Genomic DNA, 23,594 nt, shown 5'->3' on the forward strand with positions numbered 1-23,594 from the left:
ACTGTGTGTCCCAGGCAGGTATAACCCTGGCCATAAGCAGCATCTTACTTTCACCAAGAATGATACCACAATACCAACAAAAAATAAATTGACTTCAACAATTGGCTTAGCTTCTGGTGTCATTCCAAGGGGATCCATCATCAGTCTGGCTGGGATGACATGGTCAACAGGCCTAATGGCTTTGCCAGAGATGGCCTCCACCTGTCACCACTGGGATTCCAGATCCTGGCCAAGGCTCTCACCTCCTCCCATTGTGCCTTTTTTAGGCATGACTCAAAGACAAATCTTCCAACATAAAATCTGTCAAAAAGCAAACTGAACATCATGTTGCTTAACACTAGCAGCCTTAACCTGAAAATGCACTCACTGGAGGCTCTCCTTGCACTGGAAGATGCCAAGGTCTGTGCTGTCACAAAAACCTGTCTCAGGGCTGCTGAGAGCACCCCTGCCTTAACAGGCTATACCTCATTCTACACATTCAGACCTCAAAATAAGGTTGGGAAGACTAAGGGTGGCCGAGTCCATCTTCTTTAAGTACAGGCATACCTCCAGACTGATTTGCCAACATGATGCACTGGAACTACTCCAGGTGCAACTGACAGTTGGCAAGACATCCATCTTATAGCCAGCTATGGAACCCCTCCATGACTCAGGATACCCATTCCTCTTACCTGGATATACTTGACTCCATTATTGTACCCTGATCCTTGGTGACTTCAACTACCCCACTATACACTTGGTGAACTATTCCTGCACTAATGCACTCGCTTCACGATCCCTTGACTTCATCAGTTCTAACACACTAGACCAGCTTGTCTCATCCCCCACAAGAGGAGATAACATTCTGCACTTGGTTCTCACTACCATAGGCGACTGCTGCACCACTTTCATAGTATTTTCTTCCCTGGTGAGTTCAGATCACTGGACTCATTTGAAGTGTCTATTACACCCAACCCCCCCCTCCCCCCAACTGTAACGGAGCTAAAAAAACTTCTCAAAAGCAGACTACAAACTCCTAAGGGAGGGTATCTGTAGCTTCACACACACCCCCCTCACAGGATGCAGACAACGATGCTGAACAGTACGCCAATGCAGTATACAAGCACCCGTATAACTGCATGGACTCAGCCATGCCCAACAGAACTAAAACCTGCTCCTCAAGGAAACACAAACCTGTTTGGTGGACATCCTTTCATCAACAGGCTTTACAACAAAAGAAATAAATTGTTGTCAAAGGGTAAAAAGGAACATATTCCATAATGGAAAAGCTCCTTCCTTAGCCTCAATAAGCAAATTAGATCACTAGTGAAAGCCTCCAAAGCCAATTATGAATCGAAACTAGCCTCCAAAACAAAGGGAAACCACAAAACCTTCTTTAGTTACATCAGAAACCTCCACTGCAAAGCCCAGGTTTGTTTCGAACTAGTACTTAACAGTATCACTTACACCAATCCTGTTGACTTAGCCAACCTGCTAGCAGATAGGTTCAGCACAAACTTCACCCTCTGCCCCCCCCAAAGGACCTTCACCCCCCCCCCAAAGGACCTTTCGACATCCCCAATACTTGATCTACGGAGATGTGAGGTGTGGGACAAGTCCAAAAGGCCCTATCCAAGGCAAAGACAGATTCCATGGGACCGTATAGTATCCCAGGCTGTATTCTGCACCATCTCCAGCAAGAACTGCCTTTGCCATTGAGTACCCTATTCAACCACAGCTTAAGTACAGGCTTCATTCCATCAGAGTGGAGAACGGTCATTGTCATCCCCTTGCACAAAGGTGGTCCCACTACTGATCCTGGAAACTATTGCCCCATTAGCTTGACAAGTCTGATCTGTAAAGCCATGGAGTGCATTATGGATCTCATAAACATGAACATAGGCAATCTCCAAATACTTCACCCCACCCAGTTCGGATTAGTCAAGGGCAGATCTTGCCTGTTAAACCTGGTTGACTTCTTTGAGACCATCATCAAGGCCCTAGAGGAGGGAAAGTCTATACATGCAACTTACCGTGACCTGGCCAAAGCCTTTGACACAATCCCCCACTTGGCCATCATCAAAAAGCTAACACAACTTGGCGTAAATCCCCATCTCATCAGGTGGGTGGCCAAATGGCTCCCCAACAGGACCTTCAAAGTCAAAATAGGCTCCTCCACCTCCGATAACAGACTTATCACTAGTGCTCCCCAGGGATCGGTCCTGGGACCCCTACTGTTTGGCATCTACGTCTCAGAGGTACAGGTGAAGACAAAAGGCCTGTGGCTGACCAAGTCTGCAGATAACCAAGTTGGGTGCTGTCATCGACTCCCCAAATGATGTTAACATTCTGCAAGAGGGTCTCACAGCAACTAAATGACTGGTGTTGAAGTCATGGCCTCAAGCTAAATGCAAATAAATGTATTATACCATTTGGCAAAAACACAGCCCCTACTGATTACCACATCAATGGCAACCCTCTAAGCACACAACCTGTGGTGAGAGACCTGGGCACTCAGGTTAACAACCTCACATTTGACCATCATGTAGCGGCAATGGTCAGAAAAGCCTTTTACTTGGTTCATCTCATAAGTACAGGGATTGCATCCAGAAAAAAGGTTATTACCTCTCTATACTCATCCCTCATAAGACCAATAATGGAGTACCTCCAAACATCTACACCAACTGGAAAGGCTACTGAAATACCTCACAAAAGAGGATCAATGGCCTCCAACGCCTATCCTATGCAGACAGGCTGAAATCACTATCACTCTATTCAGTATCGCACAGATTGCTCATGGGTGATCTGTGTCTCGCCTACAAGGCAATTTTGGACCCTGCCCTACTAGAGATGCTCCATATCTGCAAGTCTAACTACTCATGCATTACCTACTCGAAAGGCCCGAATCTATTATGAAATATAAACAAAACCTGCTGGAGAGACAGGTCCGTCTCCCAAAGGCTGCCCAGTCTCTGGAATAGACTTCCTATACATGTCAAACAGAGCACCTCGCTAACCCTCTTCATGCACAACATTGATGAGTGGATGGGTAACCACAAATTTGTCCCAGGGGTTTCACCTGTGTCCCTCACTAACAGGGGCGACAGGTGCTGACTGAGGTTTCTTTTTGGGGATAAACTCTTGGCTAGGTTTGTAAGGGCCCCAGGGCCATTAGCCTAGTAATTTCCTATGATCCTATATAATAAAAGCACCACTCGCTACTCGATATTGGTTTCTGATACCAATACATTTTTGAATATTGGAACACTTCCAGTGCTCTAAGTGACCGTCTCCTAGCATACGTGCATATATATCCCACCTGGCCAATTATCAATATAAAACTGCATATAATCTATCAAAATTCAACCAACAGACACAGACATTTTACAGCCATCAACTGGACTATACCAAAAATCATTCCTGTAACAGATGCAGTCATACATTTCACCATATTACTAAACACTGTAAACAGCTTTGCACCTCTGCAACAGAAGAATAAAAACTAACCACACCCATTGACTTTCAAGACAAACTAAAATCTTATGCACAGTGGAGTGGAGATAAAGCAAGGAAACATTGGCTAAACTAGAAAACTAATAACCTTCAAACCTTTGGGCATATCCATACCTTCAAACCTTTAGGCAACTCTGTAACCTGGTAAACAAAAGTTAACCTTGACAAAAAACAATCACCACAAACTTAATCCAAACAATCCAGTCTTCATCAAAAAATACAGTCTTCAGTTAATTCCCTACTGAACCCAGATACAAAAATAAATAAATAAAATAAAAGCATCCTATCCCTTAATACTCAAATTCAAACTACAACAGATTTTAATACTTACTTCTCTGAAAGCATTGCCTCCTTAACCAAAAACAAACCTACCCAAACCAACCCTTTGCTTCAAATACCTGCAAGTTCCACAACTCAAAGTGATCTCCTATATCTAGATACAAACCAAGCTAAAGTACTACTCACCCAACCTTCACTTCAACTCTAGTATCTACCAACGCAGTGAAATAAATTCTAAACTGAAACAATCCTCTACCAACAGCCTTCCACCAGACTACTTGAAGCTAGCCATTGGTGCCACAGCATACCCAGTAAGCACCCTAATCAACAGACCTACACAGAAAAAAGTACATTCCATAGATCTGGAAGCTATCCCATATCAAGCCTCTACATAAAGAGATTATTACAGGAAATACAAAATTTCCAAATCAATACAATACTGTCTTCTCTTTCTAAACTCTTAGAAAAATGAATCTATAAACAACCTCTCCAATATCTCCTTCAAAACCAAGTCCTTACTTCCACTCAGCTTGGCTTTCACCACACACATCACATCTGCACTTCTATCCTTCACAGACACTGTAAATAAAGCAAGGGACTCTGGCAATTTTATCTCCTCTTTATTCATTGACATTTTGAAAGCTTTGAAACAGTCTCCAACTTTAGACTCCTATTATGAGCAGAATTCTTGGACCATCTTCCCCCATCATCAACTGGATCAATAGCTACATATGTAACAGATATAAAACAGCAAGCCTTTCCCTTTCTCAATAGCTAACCACTCGTTTCCCACAAGATTCCATTCTCAGCCTCCTCCTTTTCAATACTTTCATCAATAGCCTGCACAATGCCTCTTGCCAAGCCTCACTAAAGCCAATATGCCAGTGACTCCAAGCTTATATGCACGTCTAAGAACCTGTCTCATGTATAACAAATAAGGCAAGATGCATTCCTCTTTAATGAGGCTTGGCTCACCAATACCAAGCTTCTATTAAACCTTAATAAAAATCAAACTATTCCTATTCTCCCCAAAAAGTAGTCATATCAATGCCCAATTTAACATAGTTTCCCTAAATAACACAGAAACTGAAGTCTCCCATGCAAAATTACTACGTGTGACAATAGATGATAAAGTTGATCCTCAGATTTAAATTCAATAAAAACACACTAAAACTAGCAATGCTTTACAAGTAAAACAGTTCTTAAACAGCTACTAGAGCCATCCTTGCTGGTACTCTACTCCTACCCGCTCTGATTTAAGATGCCCCAGATACTACTGACAAAATTTCCCTAAAGGCAAAAATTGAAACAGGCTACAGCAAAACTACAAAATTTGCACTAAATGCCTACCATCTCAGACTCCACTGCTTACCAGTTAAAACTTTAAAGTGGCTTGAACTTCCTAATCATCCAACCCGTGTACACTTACAACATATAAAATTGTATATACGCCATCAGCCTATCCAGCCCTAAAATGCTTTTCTCCATAGCTATCACTCAAGCAGATCTCTACTGTCTGAAGATAAACTCCTCCTCCTCCTCTCTACACATAAACCTTACAGTGTAGGGCAAAGCCTCTACTCCTGCTCCATAACCAAAATCTGAACACCATAACTTTAGCCATCAGAACAAACTATAAGATTAATGCTTTTAAACTTACTCTAAAATGCTTCCTTTTATAACTCCTGGCTCTACTGCAGCTCCACCCCAGGCTGAGGCTGAACCATCCCTTACTGTTATTTCTCCTTTACCTCATGTACCCCCTTCTCTCCATCTCTACCTCATATACCCCCTTCTCTCCATCTCTACCTCATATACCCCCTTCTCGCCATCTCTACCTCATATACCCCCTTCTCTGCATCTCTACCTCATATACCCCCTTCTCTGCATCTCTACCTCATATACCCCCTTCTCTGCATCTCTACCTCATATACCCCCTTCTCGCCATCTCTACCTCATATACCCTTCTCGCCATCTCTATCATTTTCATCTGTCTTTCTTATAACAACCTTTTTCCACATTATCCGATTCTTCTCAAAGCGGAAGTACTCCACTGCACATCCCAAGTTTTCTTTATATAGGATAGACATAAGACCTTAACATCTCATATCCATCTCCATTACTACACACTACCATTCACATGAAAAATGTTTTTGCGCTGTATAATATTTGTAAACAAAAGGATTTATTACTGTACAATATTGAATGTATCATGTTGATACAAGTTTGCATTGTATGTCCCTCTCAATTTTGTGATGAATATTTATCAAGTTCTTTTGAGATGTAACCTGGAGATTTTCTCCTCAGACACTCTTTAATATGGGTACCCTGTAAGCTCAGATGGACTTCCCCAGTAAACAAATGACAGTTGCACTATTGTCTGAACATAAAACCTTAGCAGCTGGTACATGTTTGGAGGACTAAAAAAAGTAGAAACAGAAAACACAGCAGGAACTGCCACATGATTTTTATTTAAAAATGTTAGAACCTCTGGCGCTCTGTAAAGCTTGTGTGTCCCCTTCAGGGCCAAAGACTGTCAGGTGAAGCAAAAGTAGATACAAAAGCATCAAAGAAAGGCCTCCAAATCTTGAGGGACAGGAGGTAGTGTGGACCACCTACCTTGTTTGGATTCCCAAACAAAATGTTACAAGATTTTTGTGATGGCTACCCCAAAGGAAATTTCTTCAGAATTAGGCGATAATGAGTCTTCATCAACTGAGGCCATTTAGCTGGACAGCAATTTTGGGAGGAATAAACTAGAAAGTGTTCATCTGAATCAAATATTCTTCCTCTTAAGGAAAGGATTCACACTGCCTCTAAGGAAGGGGAGGAAGAAAAGTAGAAGAGAGGCTTGAGGGACAAAAGGACACATTGTTTATCTTTGGTTTCTTCCTTCTTAGGGATGACATCAGCTTTTACAAAACATGGTGGATACCACCCTGGTATAACTCTATCAACTTTCCAGGCACATTTTCCCTAACCAAGGTTTGAGGTATGCCCTCCAGTCCCTTGGAAATAAGCCTTGGTTTCCCCTTCTTTATTGTATCTGTATGATCAATGGTATTGAATGTGCGAGAGTCAGATGCCATACCGGCCTCTTGCAAGGTCATGGTAGAGGGAGTCCGAGAAGAGACCAGGAATACAATGTTTTCCTGCAACACTTCAATAGGATGTCAGAGTCCAACTGGGCAAATTATGGTTTGGGACTACTACTCCTAAAATTTCCTTTTTGGAGTAAGTGGGACATTGGATGCAGAGGGTTCAGCCATTTTGTACCGGGTGAGGTGCTTCAAGAGCTAAATTTCTACACAAATATTTAATGACTAAACATACACAGGATATTTAGAATGAACAAATGAAAACTTCAGCAAATCTTATAGTTATGTTCAGCTCCAAGACAGAAAAGGCACTGGGAGTGTAGTCCTTATACAGGATCTGCTACCACAGTCATACTTCCCTCCTTTATGACATTAAACATTTTTTAAATGCCAAAGTGGAAGAAAAAAAAAAAGAAAGCTTCCCTAACAAGACACTTCTCTGAATAACTGAAGGCTGAGGTAAAATGAACAACTACAAGAACTGGTAGGCAGACAGGTGTGAGTCCTGCATTCAGACTGACAGTGAATCTGAGGATCTCACACTTCTATGTCTGCTTATGTATCCTTATGCCCAGAGGCTTAGGTCATATGTCACACATATGACTGTAAGAGAGGTTCTCTCACCTTTGGTATCCCAATGGTTTGTCAGGTTACCTTGGTAAAATAACCAAACAGTGTTGGAATACTGCAAAAGTGATCTAAGAAAGGACATAAATACTTCCCAGTTTACAGTTTCCAGCTGCGATGCAACTCTCATGCAACTAATGTTTAAAAAAAAAAAAAAAACTTTCACAAGCAAGAACACTTCTACAAGGAAACTGACATAGGCACCCACTCACCTGAAAAAGCACTCCATCATCCTCCTCTGGAGTAGGAGGCTATCAAAATGGTGTACCTGCAGGTCAGGGTACTGGTGTCTGCACTGCTGACTAGAGTGGCACACCAATGCAAGACATCCACCTTACACCAGGGAACATCATGCAAGTCCCCTTAGCAAGCAGTCCTGGTGATCCCTGTGCAGGAAACAGAAGATTTGATTCCTTACTGCAACACTGGGGCATCCTGTTAAAACCAGTGTCATTAACAGCCACAGCCATACATTAGGTCTCATTATGGAGAAAAATAGTGGACATCTCATGGTCACACCCATCTTCCATTTTGACAGTTACTGGGCAACATAGGGCATCTCAGTATCATGACCTCTGGTGAGGTATGAAATACACAGTGCCAATATTAGTTTTTTTTTAGGATGACAAAGTTCAAGAAATGGCATAGCATACATATTAACTGCAAGAAGTTTACGTTCAGGCAGCTTAGTGCTCTTTAGCATCTCCACTGGCTGCGAAATTGATCCTTGATCTGCATACCCACCGTGTATAGAGCTTCAAAGCTATGCGATGTTAACCTTGGCAGACAGAGAGGCGCACTGCATTATATAAGAAAAAGTGAAGCACCATTATGGCAAGTTGTGTAGAAAAGCAAAACGACTCGCTTTACAAAGTAAAACCTCACTTTTACCTAAATTTTAACTTATCTTTGGTAGCTTTGGCTTGTAAAATATGTTCAAGGAATGTGACTTAACTGTAATGGAAACATTTTTAACCTACTGCAGCAGAAGGTGGTGTGAGTAAAGGCAAATCGGCTAATAAAATGGTAATATTAACTGCGGCCACAGTACTTGCAGTGAAAACTTTAGTAAGCATCTATCAGGAATTTGCCCTTTTCCCCACTGTAGTGCAATCACAGAGCTGGTATATATTAGTTGGGGGGGGGGCACAATCCCCCAACATGGGTGGGTTTTAAATAATGTGTTTTTTGTGACGGTCGCTAGGTTGTCAGATATTTTTTTCCTGGGAAGAAATTTGCTTCAATGAATGTTAGACAAAATTAGCATTTGATGGATTAAGTTAGATCCATAGATGTTCGACTGGTAGTCGCTTCAATGAAATGACATGGACTCCTACATATAAGCACACACACACACTACAAAGGAATAATTAATACCAGTACTAACTTCAGGAACCTCACAGATTTCATATAAATCAACCCCTACAAATTTAAAGGGTGCTTATACAACTGTAACAATATACAAATAAATAAAAGTATATGATTTGGAAAACAAGTTCCAAATGGTCTTCCACAACTGAATCCAGGTTCGAGACACTGAAGCTAACTGTCAATGTCTACTCCAAAATCCTAAATGAAAAACATTTTCATCATGTACACCACATACACATGATAAACCAAAGAAACTTGCTGATCTTTTGTGAACGGATTCCAAAGAAAAATCTAAAGTACTTTAATCCATCCATAAAAAAATGTTCCTATTTTTCAGGCTTAGAAATCTTTGCACAAAACTCCCCACCAATAACTCAATATCCATAGTCAGTTTCAAGCATTAGCATGAACACAGAATGGATACTGTGGAGTGTACAGCACAAGGAATACTTCCCTGCTTCTGGAAGAGATTTTACTTGTGCCGAACACTGCCATACTGTTAACCATTGCTGCTTCCTTGCTATGATGAGCACAATAATCACCCTTAGATCCTTTTTCTGTAACAGTGTGAATTATACTCTCCCAGATGATGGTCAATCCACTGCATCTAGCAGTGAAAGCACATTATCTTGGACTTTCTGCAAATAAATCCCAGCTACCTTTATTGTGATCATTCCTATAGTTGGGCTGGTTCAATCCATATTCACAGTAACTACCCTCACAGGGATGTGACATACAAGGACTTTAACTGGGAGCACTGGGGAAGTATAGTACAGTTGTGTACACTGACCATAAATGTAGATGTTGGCGTGTATTCACTGTTGCAGTCATCACACTTGGGTTATCTGCCTGCAGGTAGCCCTCAGTTGGCCCGAACACCAGAGTCTTAGGATTTCTGTGTCAGATGCTGTCGCCTCTTCCATGACATCAGGTCGTCGGGGGTATAAAACATGTAGCCGATGCCATTACATCAGTTTTTCTTGCCCCAGATGTCAGGAGCCCCCAAAATAGGAAGCAATCGCATTGTGTGGAACACCTCCAGAAGAAAGTAAATACCATTACCATAAGATATAAAGAGGATAGGTAGAAAGTATAAAAAAGACAGGGGGCTGGAGGGAGGGTAACCAGGATTGCAACAGTGAATACACTAACATCTACCATTTATAGTCAGTGTACACAACTGTACTATTTTCTTCGTGTTTCACTGTTGCAGTCACACTTGGGTTGATGCCCAAAGCTGAGGTAGGGTGGAGGCAGTCAAGAAGTATTAGGCCTGGCTAGCAGGCCTTGTAAGACTGCTGTGGCAAATCCAGCTCTGGATTTAGAAAAGATAGGCAAGTGGTAATGCTTGGTGAAGGTGTGTACAGAACTCCAGGTTACAGCTTTCAGGATGTCCCTGGTAGGGACTCCCCTGAGAAATGCTGCAGAGGTTGAAGTAGCCCTAGTGGAATGAGGTCTGATCCCCTGTGGGATAGGTTTTCCATGGTGTTTGTAGCAGAAATGGATGCAGTGTGCTATCCATTTAGAAATGGTTTGCTTTGAAATGGTCTTGCCCTCTGCCCCTGTAGCAAGGCTGACTAGCAGCTGGTCAGATTTTCTGAAAGGTTTAGTCTCATCAAGGTAGAACTGGAGCTGTCTCTGTGCACATCCAAGGAGTGCAGAATCCTTTCCCCTTTATTCAAATAAGAAAAAAGGTTGGCAAATGGATGGATTGGTTTAAAGCCACACTGGATACCACCTTGGGCATAAATGATGAGCTAGTCCTGAGGGAAATCCTGTCCGCATGGAAGATAATTGAAGAGTTCCACAGCCATAACAGCCTGTAATTCAGACACTCTTCTTGCTGAAGTGATGGCTAGAAGTAAAGCTGTTTTCCAAGAGAGGAATTTTAACTCTGCAGTAGCAGCAGGCTCAAAAGGGGGGAGCGTGAGCTTCTCTAGTACAAAATTCAGGTCCCAGGCAGGAGTGGGAGCTCTCCTTGGGGTTCCTAATTGTTAGCTCCTCTCAGGAACTGTTTGATCAGAGGGAGAAGAGGGGTGGCTCAGTATTGTAATGAGCTGAGATGGCAGAGGCATGAATCTTAATTGATGAGAAGGATAGACCTTTGTCTGAGAATGCAAAATCTGTCCCTCCTGCTGAGACAGCAGAGAGGTGGTCTGATGTAGGTGCCAGGGTGGCACTGCTGTCAGACTGCATAGCAGTGGGTACCAGTGCTGGCGTGACTAGGCTGATGCAATAAGGGATTGTCCTTGACCTGTCCTGTTTGATCTTGAGTAGTACTTTTGAAAGGAGGGGCAGAGGGGGAAAGACAGATTGAGAGGTTTAAACACGTAAAGGATATGGCATTCACTGTGGGGAATTCTGGTGCAAAATTTGCTCAGTTGATGGTTTTAGGGGGAAGCAAAGAGGTCCACTTCTGGTGTCCCCCACCTGTGTATTAGAAGTTTGAATGAGTTGGCTTCCAGTTTCCACTCGTGTGGGTCCATTAGATTTCTGTTCAAGTCTGCCAGTGAATTTTGTTTGCCTGGCAGGAATTAAGCTTCCAGGTGTATTTGATAAGTCAAGGATGTGTTCCACAGATCCATGGCTGACCTACAGAGTGGGTAGGAATGAGTTCCCCCCTGCTTGTTTATATACCACATAAATGTGGTGTTGTCTGTCTTTATCAAGAGTAGTCCTGGCAGGATAAGGTATTTGAAGGCTCTCAGGGCATTCTGTACAGCTAATTTTTTTTTTTTGACTGATATGCAGGTGAATTTATCCTGGCCTCCATTTGCCTTGAATGCATTTGCCTGCCATGTGAGCCCCCCATGCATAGTCTGCTGCTTCCGTTGTCAGGTCTTGGGAGGTGGGGGGTTGAGTGAAAGGGAGTCCCTTGTTGTGGTTGCAAGCCTCTGCCCACCAAAGGAACTCTGCCCTTAGGCAAGGAATGATAGGAATCGCTGTTTCCAGGTCCTGCGAATGTTGACACCAGAGATTTTGTTTTAAGTACCATTGAAGTTTCCTCATATGCAGTCCTGCATATGGAATTAGAAGAATGCATGAGGCCATGAACCCTAGGGCTTGCAGTATTTTTCTTGCAGATAGCTGGGTTTGGGTGGCCAATAATTTGAAGTAATTTGTCAAATAAACCTGCTTTTCTGGAGTGAGGAATACCATCTGGGAAGTTGTCTGCAAGCTTGCTCCCAGGAATACAATCGTTGGATGGGTACCAGATTTCTTTTCGCTGATGGTATACCCAAGAGAAGTTAAGAGTCTCTTTACAAATGTCAGGTGCTGAAGTAGCAATTCCCGACTGTCCACCTGAATCAGGCAATCATCCAAGTATGGGTAAATTTGAATATTTCTCTGCCTGTAGTATGCAATGGCTGGAGCCAGGCACTTTGTGAACACCCTGTGTGCAGTAGATAAGCCAAAGGGAAGTGCAGAGAACTGACAGTGCATAGAGCCTGCCCTGAAACGTAGATATTTCCTGCAAGATTCCCTTATGGGGATGTACAGATAAGCTTCTTTTGAGTCTAGGGTGACTAGCCAGGAGTCCTTGACTAGCATAGGAAGCAGCTGGTGGAGTGTAAGCATTCTGAATTTTGGTACCACCAGGAAGGAGTTGAGAGTTGACAGATCCGGAATAGGGCACCAAGAGTTCTCTTTTCTGGGCACCAGGAACAGACTGGAGTAGAAACTCTGTCCCCTTTGCTCTGCTGAAACAGGTTGAATAGCCCTGATACTGAGAAGAAAAAGTACTTGCTTTTGGGCCTCTGCCCACTGGTTTGGTGGAAGGTCTGGCAATCCCCTTGGGATTGGCAGTGAGTGGAAGCAGAATCTGTATCCCTGGGATACAATGTTTAAGACCCATCGGTCCTGGGTAATATGCTCCCAGTTTTTTGCATGCAGGGTGAGTTTTCCTCCTAGGGGTGCAAGTAATTGGGCATGGCTGGAAAGGATGAAGGACAAGTCATTGTGAACTTTTTTCCACAAAGGGGGTGGCTTACCATGCCCTGTTTTTGAGGAGGGAGCACTCCATTGTTTAAATCTGTGCATACCCCAGAGACTGTAGTCTTTGTGGTCTGTTGCCCCTGGATTTGGACTGAGAAGGTCTGGGAGGGCCTGAAAAGGACCAGTTTTTGAAGGCAAATGCCTACTAAATCTAGGTGGCTGTGCTTGAAAGAAATCTTTAACAGTTTGCATAGATTTAGCTTTTTCCTCCATCTGTTTAGGCACTTCTGCTTTTGAGCCAAACAAACATTCTTGGTTTAATGGAGCATCTAGTAATTTTGCTTTGACATGGTCTGGCAAGATTTGTTCCTTCAGCCAAACATGACTTCTCAGAACAGACTCAGTGACAGCAGCCCTGCAAGATGCTTCTAAGGCATCAAAACCACACTGCAAAGTATGTTTACAATGCATTAACTCTTGTAAGTCTATTTTCTGCAATCAGGAATGAACATTTCTTGTTTAATTAGTTCCATAATATGCTGCTGGTACTTCAACATGTGAAACTGGCAATTTAAAGCCCTGATGGCTGGAGTTGCAGAGGTATATATCCTTCTTACCCAATCTGTCTAAAGCCCTAAAATCCCTGTCTGAAGGAGTAGGGTTTTTGGCTGTAGTAGCCTTAATACCTTTAGGTCTCCGGGAAATGGTCTCTGGATCCACAGTGGGATTTTTAAAGAGAAATTTGTGAGAGTCAGGTACTCTGTAGTACCTGTCAGGCTTTCTAGGAGTTGGTGGTAAAGTATCAGGGGTAAGACTGGATTCCATAAAGACATCATCTACAACATCCACGACAGGGGCCTATGCTGAGGCAAGTCTAAAAATTCCCAGTGTCTTTTTGGACCGTGGGTAGTTCTGGCATTCCCAGCGGAAATGCTCTCTTAGGGTATACAAGATTTCACCAAAAGAAAAGTCCTCGGGGGGGCGGGGGCAGTCCTCTGCATCCGAGTCCTCATAGGTAGATAAGGGTATGTCCTGGTAATCACAGGGGTCAGAGTCATCGGAGTCGTGGTCTGCAGAATCAGAAGGAAAATCAATTGTCTTTTAGACTGGGAAGCCTGGCTTCCCCTAATTAAAGTAATAAGGTCTTCAGCCATTCTAAGCATTTGTTTCTGTGGCATGGGAGCTTGAGAATGTGCTTTGGTTGTCGGTTTCCTAGGCGTAGTGCAAACTCTGGGCCTGAGAAATTCCATAGTTTTAGTCATTAACGAAGCAGTCAGTTTAATACAAACATCGGAAGGTCTGAAACACCCTCAGAAGCCGGTGCCTGCACAGCGGCTCTGGACCCATCCAAGGTAGAGACATCCACAGGTTCCATAGTCGAAGAAGCATCTCATGGCATACCGGACTCATGGGTCTCAGTAGAGGCCTGCGAATCTGCATAAGTGGATAACAGGGGCTGCGAAAGCGCCTTACTGAGTACCAATGAACTGGCGACTAGCTTAACGGAAACGTCGGCAGTTTTGGACCTATGTGATCCGTCTCTGTCTTTATCCTTGTGTTTTTTCGGAAGATTGGTAGTCGGCTGGCTTATCAAGGCCATTTCGGAATACGGTGAAGGAGAGCAAAAGAATTTAGCAACAAAAATAGCCGGACGACGAATAGTTCGGGCGTTGAACAAGGCACAAAACTGACAGGGAGGGACGTCGTGGTCTAGGCCTAAACAGGTGAGGCAGTAAGAACAAAAATCTCTGTGAGGTATTTGCTTTCCACAGGCAAGACAACAACTTTTTCCGACATCGGTTAGAGCAAGAAAAAAGGATTCCCAACTGGGTACTTGGCTTTAGAAGACTTCAGGTTTGAAACACGTAAAACGAAAACTTCAGGAGTGCACTCGCGAACTGCTTCGGGCTCCCGCACGGCAAGCAAAGCTGATGTAATGGCATCGGCTGCATGTTCTATACCCCTGATGTCATGGAAGAGGTGACTAGATGCGACGCAGAAATCCCAAGACTCTGGTATTCAGGCTGACTGATGGCTACTTGTGGGCAGATAACCCAAGTGTGATGACTGCAACAGTGAAACACTAAGAACATCTAGTATTTACAAACAGAGCACTGGTTGTTTAGTGGTAGAATTCTCACCTGCAATGTGGGAGGCCCAGGTCTGACTCCTGGACAATGCAGCATAAACACGGTGTCTCAAGCACATACATTTAAGGTAAAATATTCATGTGATGACTGGGGAGAGATGGGCGAAGGTTGCCAGCCTAGTCAAATAGAATTTAATATATAATTCTATCAACTGTAAATGTAAAATACAGGCTTGTGTTTTTAAATGCAAGAAAACACTGAAATGTGGAACTGCAAAATATGTGAAACCATTGTACTCTACTGACCCAGTGAAGCATGTTGTATCCTTTCATGTTAGAATTCGGCCTGAGGGCGGCTGGATGAATATTTCATGCCCATTGTTTTAAGGCTGAAGTTTATGACCAGAATTTAGATGTAGAAGGTGCTTTTATTGCTTTAGTTTCTGTTAGCATATACCTGTGAAATGTCTTGTATTGTAAGTTTCTGTGCAGCTGTTAGATTGCTAACTAATGCAGTTTGTGGCCTAAGAACTCAGACTAGGTGTTAAGAGAATGCAATATGAATACTGGGAAAACCTAAGTGTCAAAAACGATGTAATCTGTGGAGGACCCAGAGACATGTTTGTTAGTGATGTTTTATAAACTATGTCTCAAGAGACCTGGAGCATTTTGATCTGGACATCTAACTTACCAGCACTGCCTATGCTCTTTATGTAAGTAGGATTGTAGCACTGTGTTTTCTCTACATTAGCTAAAGATTAGAAAGTTAGACTAAGTATTTTTCTGCATAATCAGATCTTTCCTACAATATTATTTTAAGTTTCTGTGTGATCTGTGAACTCTTAGATATCTCTGTGGTGTAGTAGTTTTGTCTTGTGTTTTAATTATTTATTAAAAATTTAAAAAACCTTCTACCTGTGGCTGCTTTGTGTAGAGATGAAGTATGCTTTAGAGTACATTATATATTTATAGAGGTTACTGTCTAAGCCCTTCCAATAAGCCTTAGACTGTATAGTCACATTACCATTTGATATTAATATTGCACAGTAATAATTGGACACCCTTTTAAGGGCCTTTTAGGAGCGGATATTAACTGGGTGGTGGCAGTAATTACTACCGTATAGTCTGGGTAAAGGGGCACAGCTGGAGAATCCATGTCAGCCTTTCCCAGGAGTGTCTGTGAAGTTGTATAAATACTTATCTCAAAAAGTGTGTGTGTGTGTGCTGTGTCAGCTACTTGGGCAGGGACACGAAGCGCTGGTTGGACAGAGAGGGTACTGGAGGTCCTAGCTTGCCAGTTAGGCTGAGACCTGGTCTGGTCCCTATAGCTGTGCCAGTGGAGAGTCTTACTGGGGACCTGTTGAGTAAGGGAGCAGCCAGCCCCAAACTGACTGTGATCTCTGTGTGCACTTAAAGGAAATTGTACTTTACTGTGTGTATTAGTTATCCTTTCTCCCTCTAGGAGACTACCTCCCTGGTGTTAGCGGTGAGGATTGAGGCTCCTTGATTGCTGGGCCAAAGCACGGTCGTCACAATTCATATCAACATCAGTAAGGATAGCTTTAATATAACCAACACCATTTGAGTACACATCATAATCAGATTTACTTATTTATAGTTTGTGTGTGTTAACAAAGTAGGACAACTGGTCCCTGGACCCTTTACAGCCATGACCCAGGTGCTTTCTGCACAAAATTACATACAAGTCAGAGTTCTTTTCCTAGTGTACAATTACATAAGTAATTTTCATTTCATGATGAAGAGTTTATAATGTTATACGCAAGAGAAACTATTCATATTATAACAAAAAATCCATAAAGTTATGTACAAGTTACCTATTTCATTGCTAAAGAGATTACACGGGGTTCTTCAGGAGTATGTTCATAAGCAAGAAATTTCCACATTGAGATAAAATGTGATCTGGCACAGACATGAAATATAAAGTTTGCACACTGAACCAACTATGTGGTGGATCATCACTGCAGTACACCACAAATTCATAGAAACCTAAAGGGATTCAATTTGAAGCTAGAGGAAGTGGAGCAGAGGATATAGGAAAATGCACAGCTTTCAAGAGACAGAGCAAGGAGTTCAGTACCTTATAGCAGAACCTAGGAAAAGGGGATGTAGAGTGGGGGGTGAAAGGGCATAACTGTTAATCACTTAAACATTCTCAATCCAACCTCCAATAATTTCAGATCCTCCTGTGCAGCACACCGATATTAGCACTGTTAAAAAGTTTAAGCCAAGACATCTATTACATAGTCTCTATCATCTAGTCAAAGTATTTCAGGAGGTACACCTAGTCGTATCTGCTAGAAACGATCTAAGGTAACATTTACCCTCCAAACAGTTGATGAAAATGGGCATCCTAACAAAAGTGGTCAGGCTATAGTTTCCTGGCATGCCATCAAATCACCAGGAAGGGGAGTACAAACTACTTTGCTGTCACTAAACAAGCTGAGCTACGTCCTTGCATATTCTAAACATGCGGTCTAGCTCACCAGTCTCCCCCCACAACACAGTCTTCCTACTACCTTGCTCTATTAATCCGCATAGCTGTAACCACTGTCCAACCTGCCTCACTACTGTAGCATATACCTTGCTTGGATACAAAACCTATATAAAGTTACTGATCGCCTTTGTTTGATCCTCTTATATCTTAGACACACTACTTTACAACCGATACTTAGTCCTGGTTCCTTTTTCATTATGAAGGACAGGAAAGAAATACAAGTCGAAAACAGTCATGAACACAAGTCTTAAAGTTGATCTAAATGATAAAGCTTAAACAGTAGGATGGCACAATGCTTAAGGAACTTGCAAGGTTATGTCCATTCCTCATAGCTTGTGTGAATGGAGAATTAGAACAAACAGGCCAAAATGCCCCAATTGGTCAAAACAAAGAAAAGTCAACATGTTTAAAATGTTTAACCTTCTCTAGTGTGTTGTAATCTAGGGGATGATCACATTATTAAGTGTGGTAATTCCCACGGTCATTTCAGGGTGACTTAAGTTTTTATTTTCTGAATATAGTAGTGCATTTTCCCTTCTAAATGCTATATTCATAACTGTGTGCGACTATGGAATCTAATATACTGGCTGTTCTGTATAATCTGAGGACTTATCTGGATATCTTTACATACATCATGACTTCCTGTAAATCAGATCATCTTTCAAATGTCCTTTGCACCCTCCCTGACCTTTCTAGTAAAGTAGCTGGCCTTCTTTGCACTGCTTATTTACGCTCTTGGAAGACTTGGACCAGACCATTTTTTTTTCAAATAGTTCATTGCTGCTTGTGCTTCATCCTGTTACCAGTCCTGCCACCATGTCAGAATTTCCCATCATTCTGAAGTTTATCAGTTGAAAGAAAATTAAGTTGTCACTTGTGCAATGAACTATTCTCTACATACAGAGAGTGAACCAGAGTGATTAGTATAAAAATTCACTTACATATACTTCACTTTGCTGGGGTCTAAAATTCCACTGTAGACTGGAATGAACATCAGCGTTGAATGTTACTTTAATGATACGATCTCTCACTGGTTCCATTGTTTCTACTTGATCAGAACTGTGACCTGGTGCAGCAGTACCACCGAGCCCTGTAGCCTTAAGAAATCAAAACAAAAAAAAAAAAATAGTTAATTATTAGGCAAATTCACTTTCAAGCAAGCATACATTAAGCACACTCACATAATAATGGTTTACTTTCTGACTGAAAGAAACTGCGCTTAACAACGGGACCCAAGGTTTGCATCTCCAGTCTCTACAAACTTTCACTAGGCATTATAGCAATAATGACAGATATAAATAACCTCATCCAAAATCTGCTTTAAAAATTGTCAATGACTGCGAACACCAACATTTTCCTAAGACCATATCTTTTGCCAGCACATTCTTTCAGCAGTTGTTTGTTGGAGAAGTGAGCCAGGAAAGAAAACAAAAGGCCAGTGAAAATACTTACAGGGCAGTGCACAACATGAAGGAAGCAGAAAGTACAGTTTTGTACCTACCATAAATGTAGATGTCCGATAGATATGCAACTGCAGTCCTTACATATGGGTTGTCCTGCCTCAGGCAGCCCTCGGTCGGCCAGATTCCAAAGTCTGGGTCCGGCGTCGGCTGATGTCGCCTCCTCCCCGACGTCAGAGCGGCTGGGGTATAAAAGCATCAGCCGACGCCATCTTCCTCAGTGTTTCTTGCCCCAGATGCCAGGTGCCCTCCAAGGAAGGCTAAATTTAGAAACTGGATAAAAAATTCCAGACATACACAACAGTAATAAACAGGTACACCATAACAGATATCCCCAGCTAATTAGAAAAGGGGGGGGGGTGGAGTGGACCCAATATACAGAGGGGTAGGAGGGAGGGGAAAACCTGACTGCAGTTGCATATCTATCGGACATCTACATTTATGGTAGGTACAAAACTGTACTATGTCCTTCAAGAATGCAACTGCAGTCCTTACATATGGGTTGAATACCATAGCCAAGCTGGGGGTGGTAGGCTCTAAGATAAAGATGGTGTAGCTAAAATGCCCTGCAGGACTGCCCAAGCAAAGCCTACTCGGGATCTGGAATACAAGGGCAGGTTGTAGTGCTTGGAAAATGTATGCATGGAGCTCCATGTAGCAGCTTCTAGAATGTCCTTTGTAGCCACCCCTCTTAGAAAGGCTGTGGAGGTGGCTGTAGCTCTGGTGGAGTGTGGCCTGATATTGGCTGGCACACCCTTTCCATGGAAAGAATAACAGAATCTGATGCAATGTCCAATCCATTTTGAAATTGTTCGTTTGGAAATAGCCTTTCCTTGCACTCCAGCCGTGTAGGTTACAAATAGTTGGTCAGACTTTCTGTTGGCCTTTGTTCTGTCCAAGTAGTAGCGCAGTTGTCTGTGTATGTCCAAAGTGTGCAGCAGCTTTTCCCCTTTATTTTGAGGATTGGGGAAGAAGGTAGGCAGGTGAATTGCTTGATTTAGAGATATCCTGGATATCACTTTTGGCATAAAAGAAGGATTGGTTCTTAAACTCTGTCCTGATGAAAAATGATAAATGGAGGTACTGCCATGACGGCCTGCATCTCCGAAACTCTTCTTGCTGAGGCAACTGCCAACAGGAAAACTGTTTTCCAGGAGAGAAATTGCAATTCTGAAGATGCTGCTGGCTCAAAAGGAGGAAGAGTTAATTTTTCCAACAAGAAGTTGAGGTCCCATGCAGGCACTGGTGGTTTTCTGGGAGGTTTGATATTCTTTATCCCTCTTAGAAATTGTCTTAGCAAAGGATGTGAAAACACAGGTGGATCAGTGTTGTATTTTGCTGAAATTGCCGAAGCGTGTATTTTTATGGAAGAATAGGAAAGTCCATTATGCAGCATTTCTGCCAAGTATTCTAGTATCTGTGGGATGCTCATTACTGATGCACATCCTGACCCTTGTTGGCATTCCAGATGTTGAATCTCTTCCATTTGGCTGAATAAGTTTTTCTGATGGAAGGTCTGCATGCTTCCAATAAGATCTGTTGAACTTCCTTGGAGAGAGAGATATGGGGAGCAATCATGGAACCCTACAAGCTGTCAGCTGCAGAGTTTGCAGGTTGGGATGAACCATCCTGTAATTGTGCTGGGTCAAAAGCAGAGGCCATTGAGGCAGGGGCCACGGCTTGGTGCAAGTTATGCTCCTTAGTAATGGATACCAGTGCTGTCTTGGCCAATCTGGAGCTATTAAGATGCCTTTCGGTTGTTCTGCTTTGATCTTCAGTAACACCTTGGTCATTAATGGTAGAGGTGGGAATGCATAGATTGAGAGTTCCAGCTGCAGGAGAGAGCATCCATTCTCCAGGCTTGTGGATGGTGTGTCCTCGAGCAGAACTTTTTCAGATGATGATTGAGGTGTGAGGCAAAGCGGTCTATGTCCGGCCTCCCCCATGCACGAGTTATTTGTGCAAAAATGTCTGGATGCAACATCCATTCGTGCGGGTCCAGGATGTTTCTGCTTAGACTGTCCGCCAGAACATTGTCCTTGCCCGGAACAAACTGGGATTGCAGCTGTATGTTCAGTTTCAGGGACTTTTCCCAAAGAGTCATTGTTAGTCTGCAAAGGGGGTAAGAATGAGTACCTCCCTGTTTGCTTATGTACCACATAACAGTGGTGTTTGTCTGTCTTTATTAGCAGTTGGCCTTGTTGAAGATATTTTCCCGAAGGTCTCGATTGCATGAATTACTGCTAACATCTCTTTTTGATTGATGTGTAGATGCACTTCCCGGGGGGCCCATTGCCCTTGAATGCATTTGCCCTCCATGTGCACCCCCCATCCATGGTCTGAGGCGTCTGTTGTAATGGTTTGGCTTGTTTGAGGTTTGCTGAAAGGCATACCTTTGTTTAACTAGCTTGCTTGGGCCCACCACAAAAATTCCCTTTGTAGACATGGAATGAGTGGGATAATTGTTTCTAAGTTGTGGCTGTGTTGAGACCATAAACTTTTATGTACCATTGAAGTTTTCTCATGTGTAGTCTTGCCAGTGGTATCAATAGAATGCAAGATGCCATGAAACCCAGGGCCTGCAGGATTTTCCTTGCAGTCATCTGGGTGAGCTTTGCTAGGCTTTTGAAGTAATCTGGTAATTGCTCTTGCTTCTCTTCTGTAAGGTAAGCCATTTTTGATTTTGTGTCTAGTTTGGCTCCTAGAAAAATTATTTGTTGGGATGGCAGTAGTCTTGATTTTTGAATGTTGATTGTGTATCCCAAAGCCTGTAGTAAGTGAATGACATAATTCAAGTTTTTTGTCAAGGCTTGCTTGCCGTCTGCTTGTATAAGGCAGTCGTCCAGGTAAGGGTATATTTGTATCCCCTGGAGTCTGCAGTGTGCAATTACTGATGCCAGGCATTTCGTGAATACTCTGGGCGCAGTAGATAAGCCAAAAGGCAATGCTGAGAATTGATAATGCTCTGACCCTGCAAGAAATCTGAGGTATCTTCTACAACTGTGTCTGATTGGGACATGCAGGTATGCCTCCTTGAGGTCCAGAGTAACCAGCCAAGACCCCTTGCCCAGCATGGGAAGGAGTTGCTGTAGCGTCAGCATTTTGAATTTTGGCATAATGAGAAAAGTGTTTAGAGCGGACAAGTCCAGTATAGGTCTCCATTGCTTTTTTTTTTTTGGAACAAGGAACAGTCTTGAGTAGAATCCCTGGCCTTGTTCCTGAGGAGGAACCTTTTCTATTGCTTTGATTTGTAGCAGCTTTGAAACTTGTACGAGTGCCTCTGCCCTTTGATTTTGTGGCACGTTTGGCATGCCTTGTCTTGTTGGTAAAGTATGGAAGTGGAACCTGTAGTCTTGGTCTATTATGTCCAGAATCCATTTGTTCCTTGTTAAAACATGCCAATTTTTTGAAAATAAGGATAATTTTCCGCCTAAAGGTGCTTCTCTTTGAGCCTTGGTCGGCGGTGTCAAAGTCAAGTCATTGTGATTGTCCCTGTGGAGCAGTAGAAGTCCCTGCGCCACTTCTCTGATTAGTCGGTTGCCATTGGCGTCCCCTGTAGGAGCCTCAGTATTGCCCTCTCCCTCGGGCACGCCTGTTTTTTCCCCTTTGGAACTTGTCAGTGTCTGGAAAGGACCAATTCTTCGAAGGCCAATTCCTGCTGAACCTTGGTGGCTGAACCTGGAGGAAATCTTTGACTGTTTGCACTGATTTAGCCTTTTCCTCAATTGATTTAAATACATCCTGAGCATTAGCACCAAATAGCTTGTGTTTTTCCAGAGGTGCATCTAGAAGCTTTACTTTAACATGATCTGGCAATGCCTGTTCTTTCAACCAAGCATGTCTACGTATGACGGCCCCTGTCATAGCTGCCCTACATGAAGCTTCCAAAGCATCATAACCACACTGAAGAAAATGATTGTTAACCTGCTGTGTATTATGAACCAAATCCTGCAAGGCCTTTCTATCTAAAGACTCAGGAGAGGCTAACTTTTTCTGCAAATCATCCATCAAGTAGTCCTGATACTGAAACATATGAAAAAGGCAATTAAGGGCCCTCATGGCAAGGGTGGTTGAGGTATAAACTTTTTTGCCCCACCTCTCCAGGGACCTGGATACCCTGTCTGCAGGTAAAGGATTTTTGGTCGTGGAAGTGGCCACTCCTTTGGGCCCCTGGGAAATAGTTTCTAGATCAACAGAATGGGCCTTAAAGAGATGCTTATGAGTTTCAGGAAAGTACAGTTTTGTACCTACTATAAATGTAGATGTCCGATAAGTATGCATCTGCAGTCATCACATATGGTTGTCCTGCCTCAGGCAGCCCTTCGGTCGGCCGGATTCCAAAGTCTGGGTCCGGCGTCGGCTGATGTCGCCCTTTCCCCGACGTCAGAGCGCCTGGGGTATAAAAGCGTCAGCCGACGCCATCTTCCTCAGTTTTTCTTGCCCCAGATGCCAGGTGCCCTCTAAGGAAGGCTAAAATTTGGAGAAATGCAATAAATTCCAAACATTTTTTGAGAAATATATATATATATATATATATATATATATATATATCTATATATATATATATATATATATGTATATATATATATATATATATATATATATATATATATATATATATATATATATGTATATATATGTATATAAAACAAATACACCATAATAGATAACCCCAGCTAGCTATGAGAGGGATAAGAACCCAAGAAATACCACAGAGGGGAAGGAGG

The 23,594-nt window shown here is 42.7% G+C and overlaps 1 protein-coding gene across 1 annotated transcript in view; it reads right to left on the reverse strand.

The window, feature by feature from the left end:
• The window catches only part of LOC122817254 (cytochrome c oxidase assembly protein COX11, mitochondrial), a 255,490-nt gene that overhangs the window by 148,918 nt on the left and 82,978 nt on the right, over nucleotides 1–23,594 (reverse strand). Inside the window, exon 3 of the mRNA XM_044090470.1 lies at nucleotides 18,349–18,504. Coding sequence (XP_043946405.1) covers nucleotides 18,349–18,504 — 156 coding nt within the window. The remainder of the gene's footprint in view (nucleotides 1–18,348; nucleotides 18,505–23,594) is intronic.

This window comes from Protopterus annectens, chromosome 12.part0 (genome assembly GCF_019279795.1).
Source record: "Protopterus annectens isolate FY-2018-M chromosome 12.part0, PAN1.0, whole genome shotgun sequence".
Taxonomy (NCBI): domain Eukaryota; kingdom Metazoa; phylum Chordata; order Ceratodontiformes; family Protopteridae; genus Protopterus; species Protopterus annectens.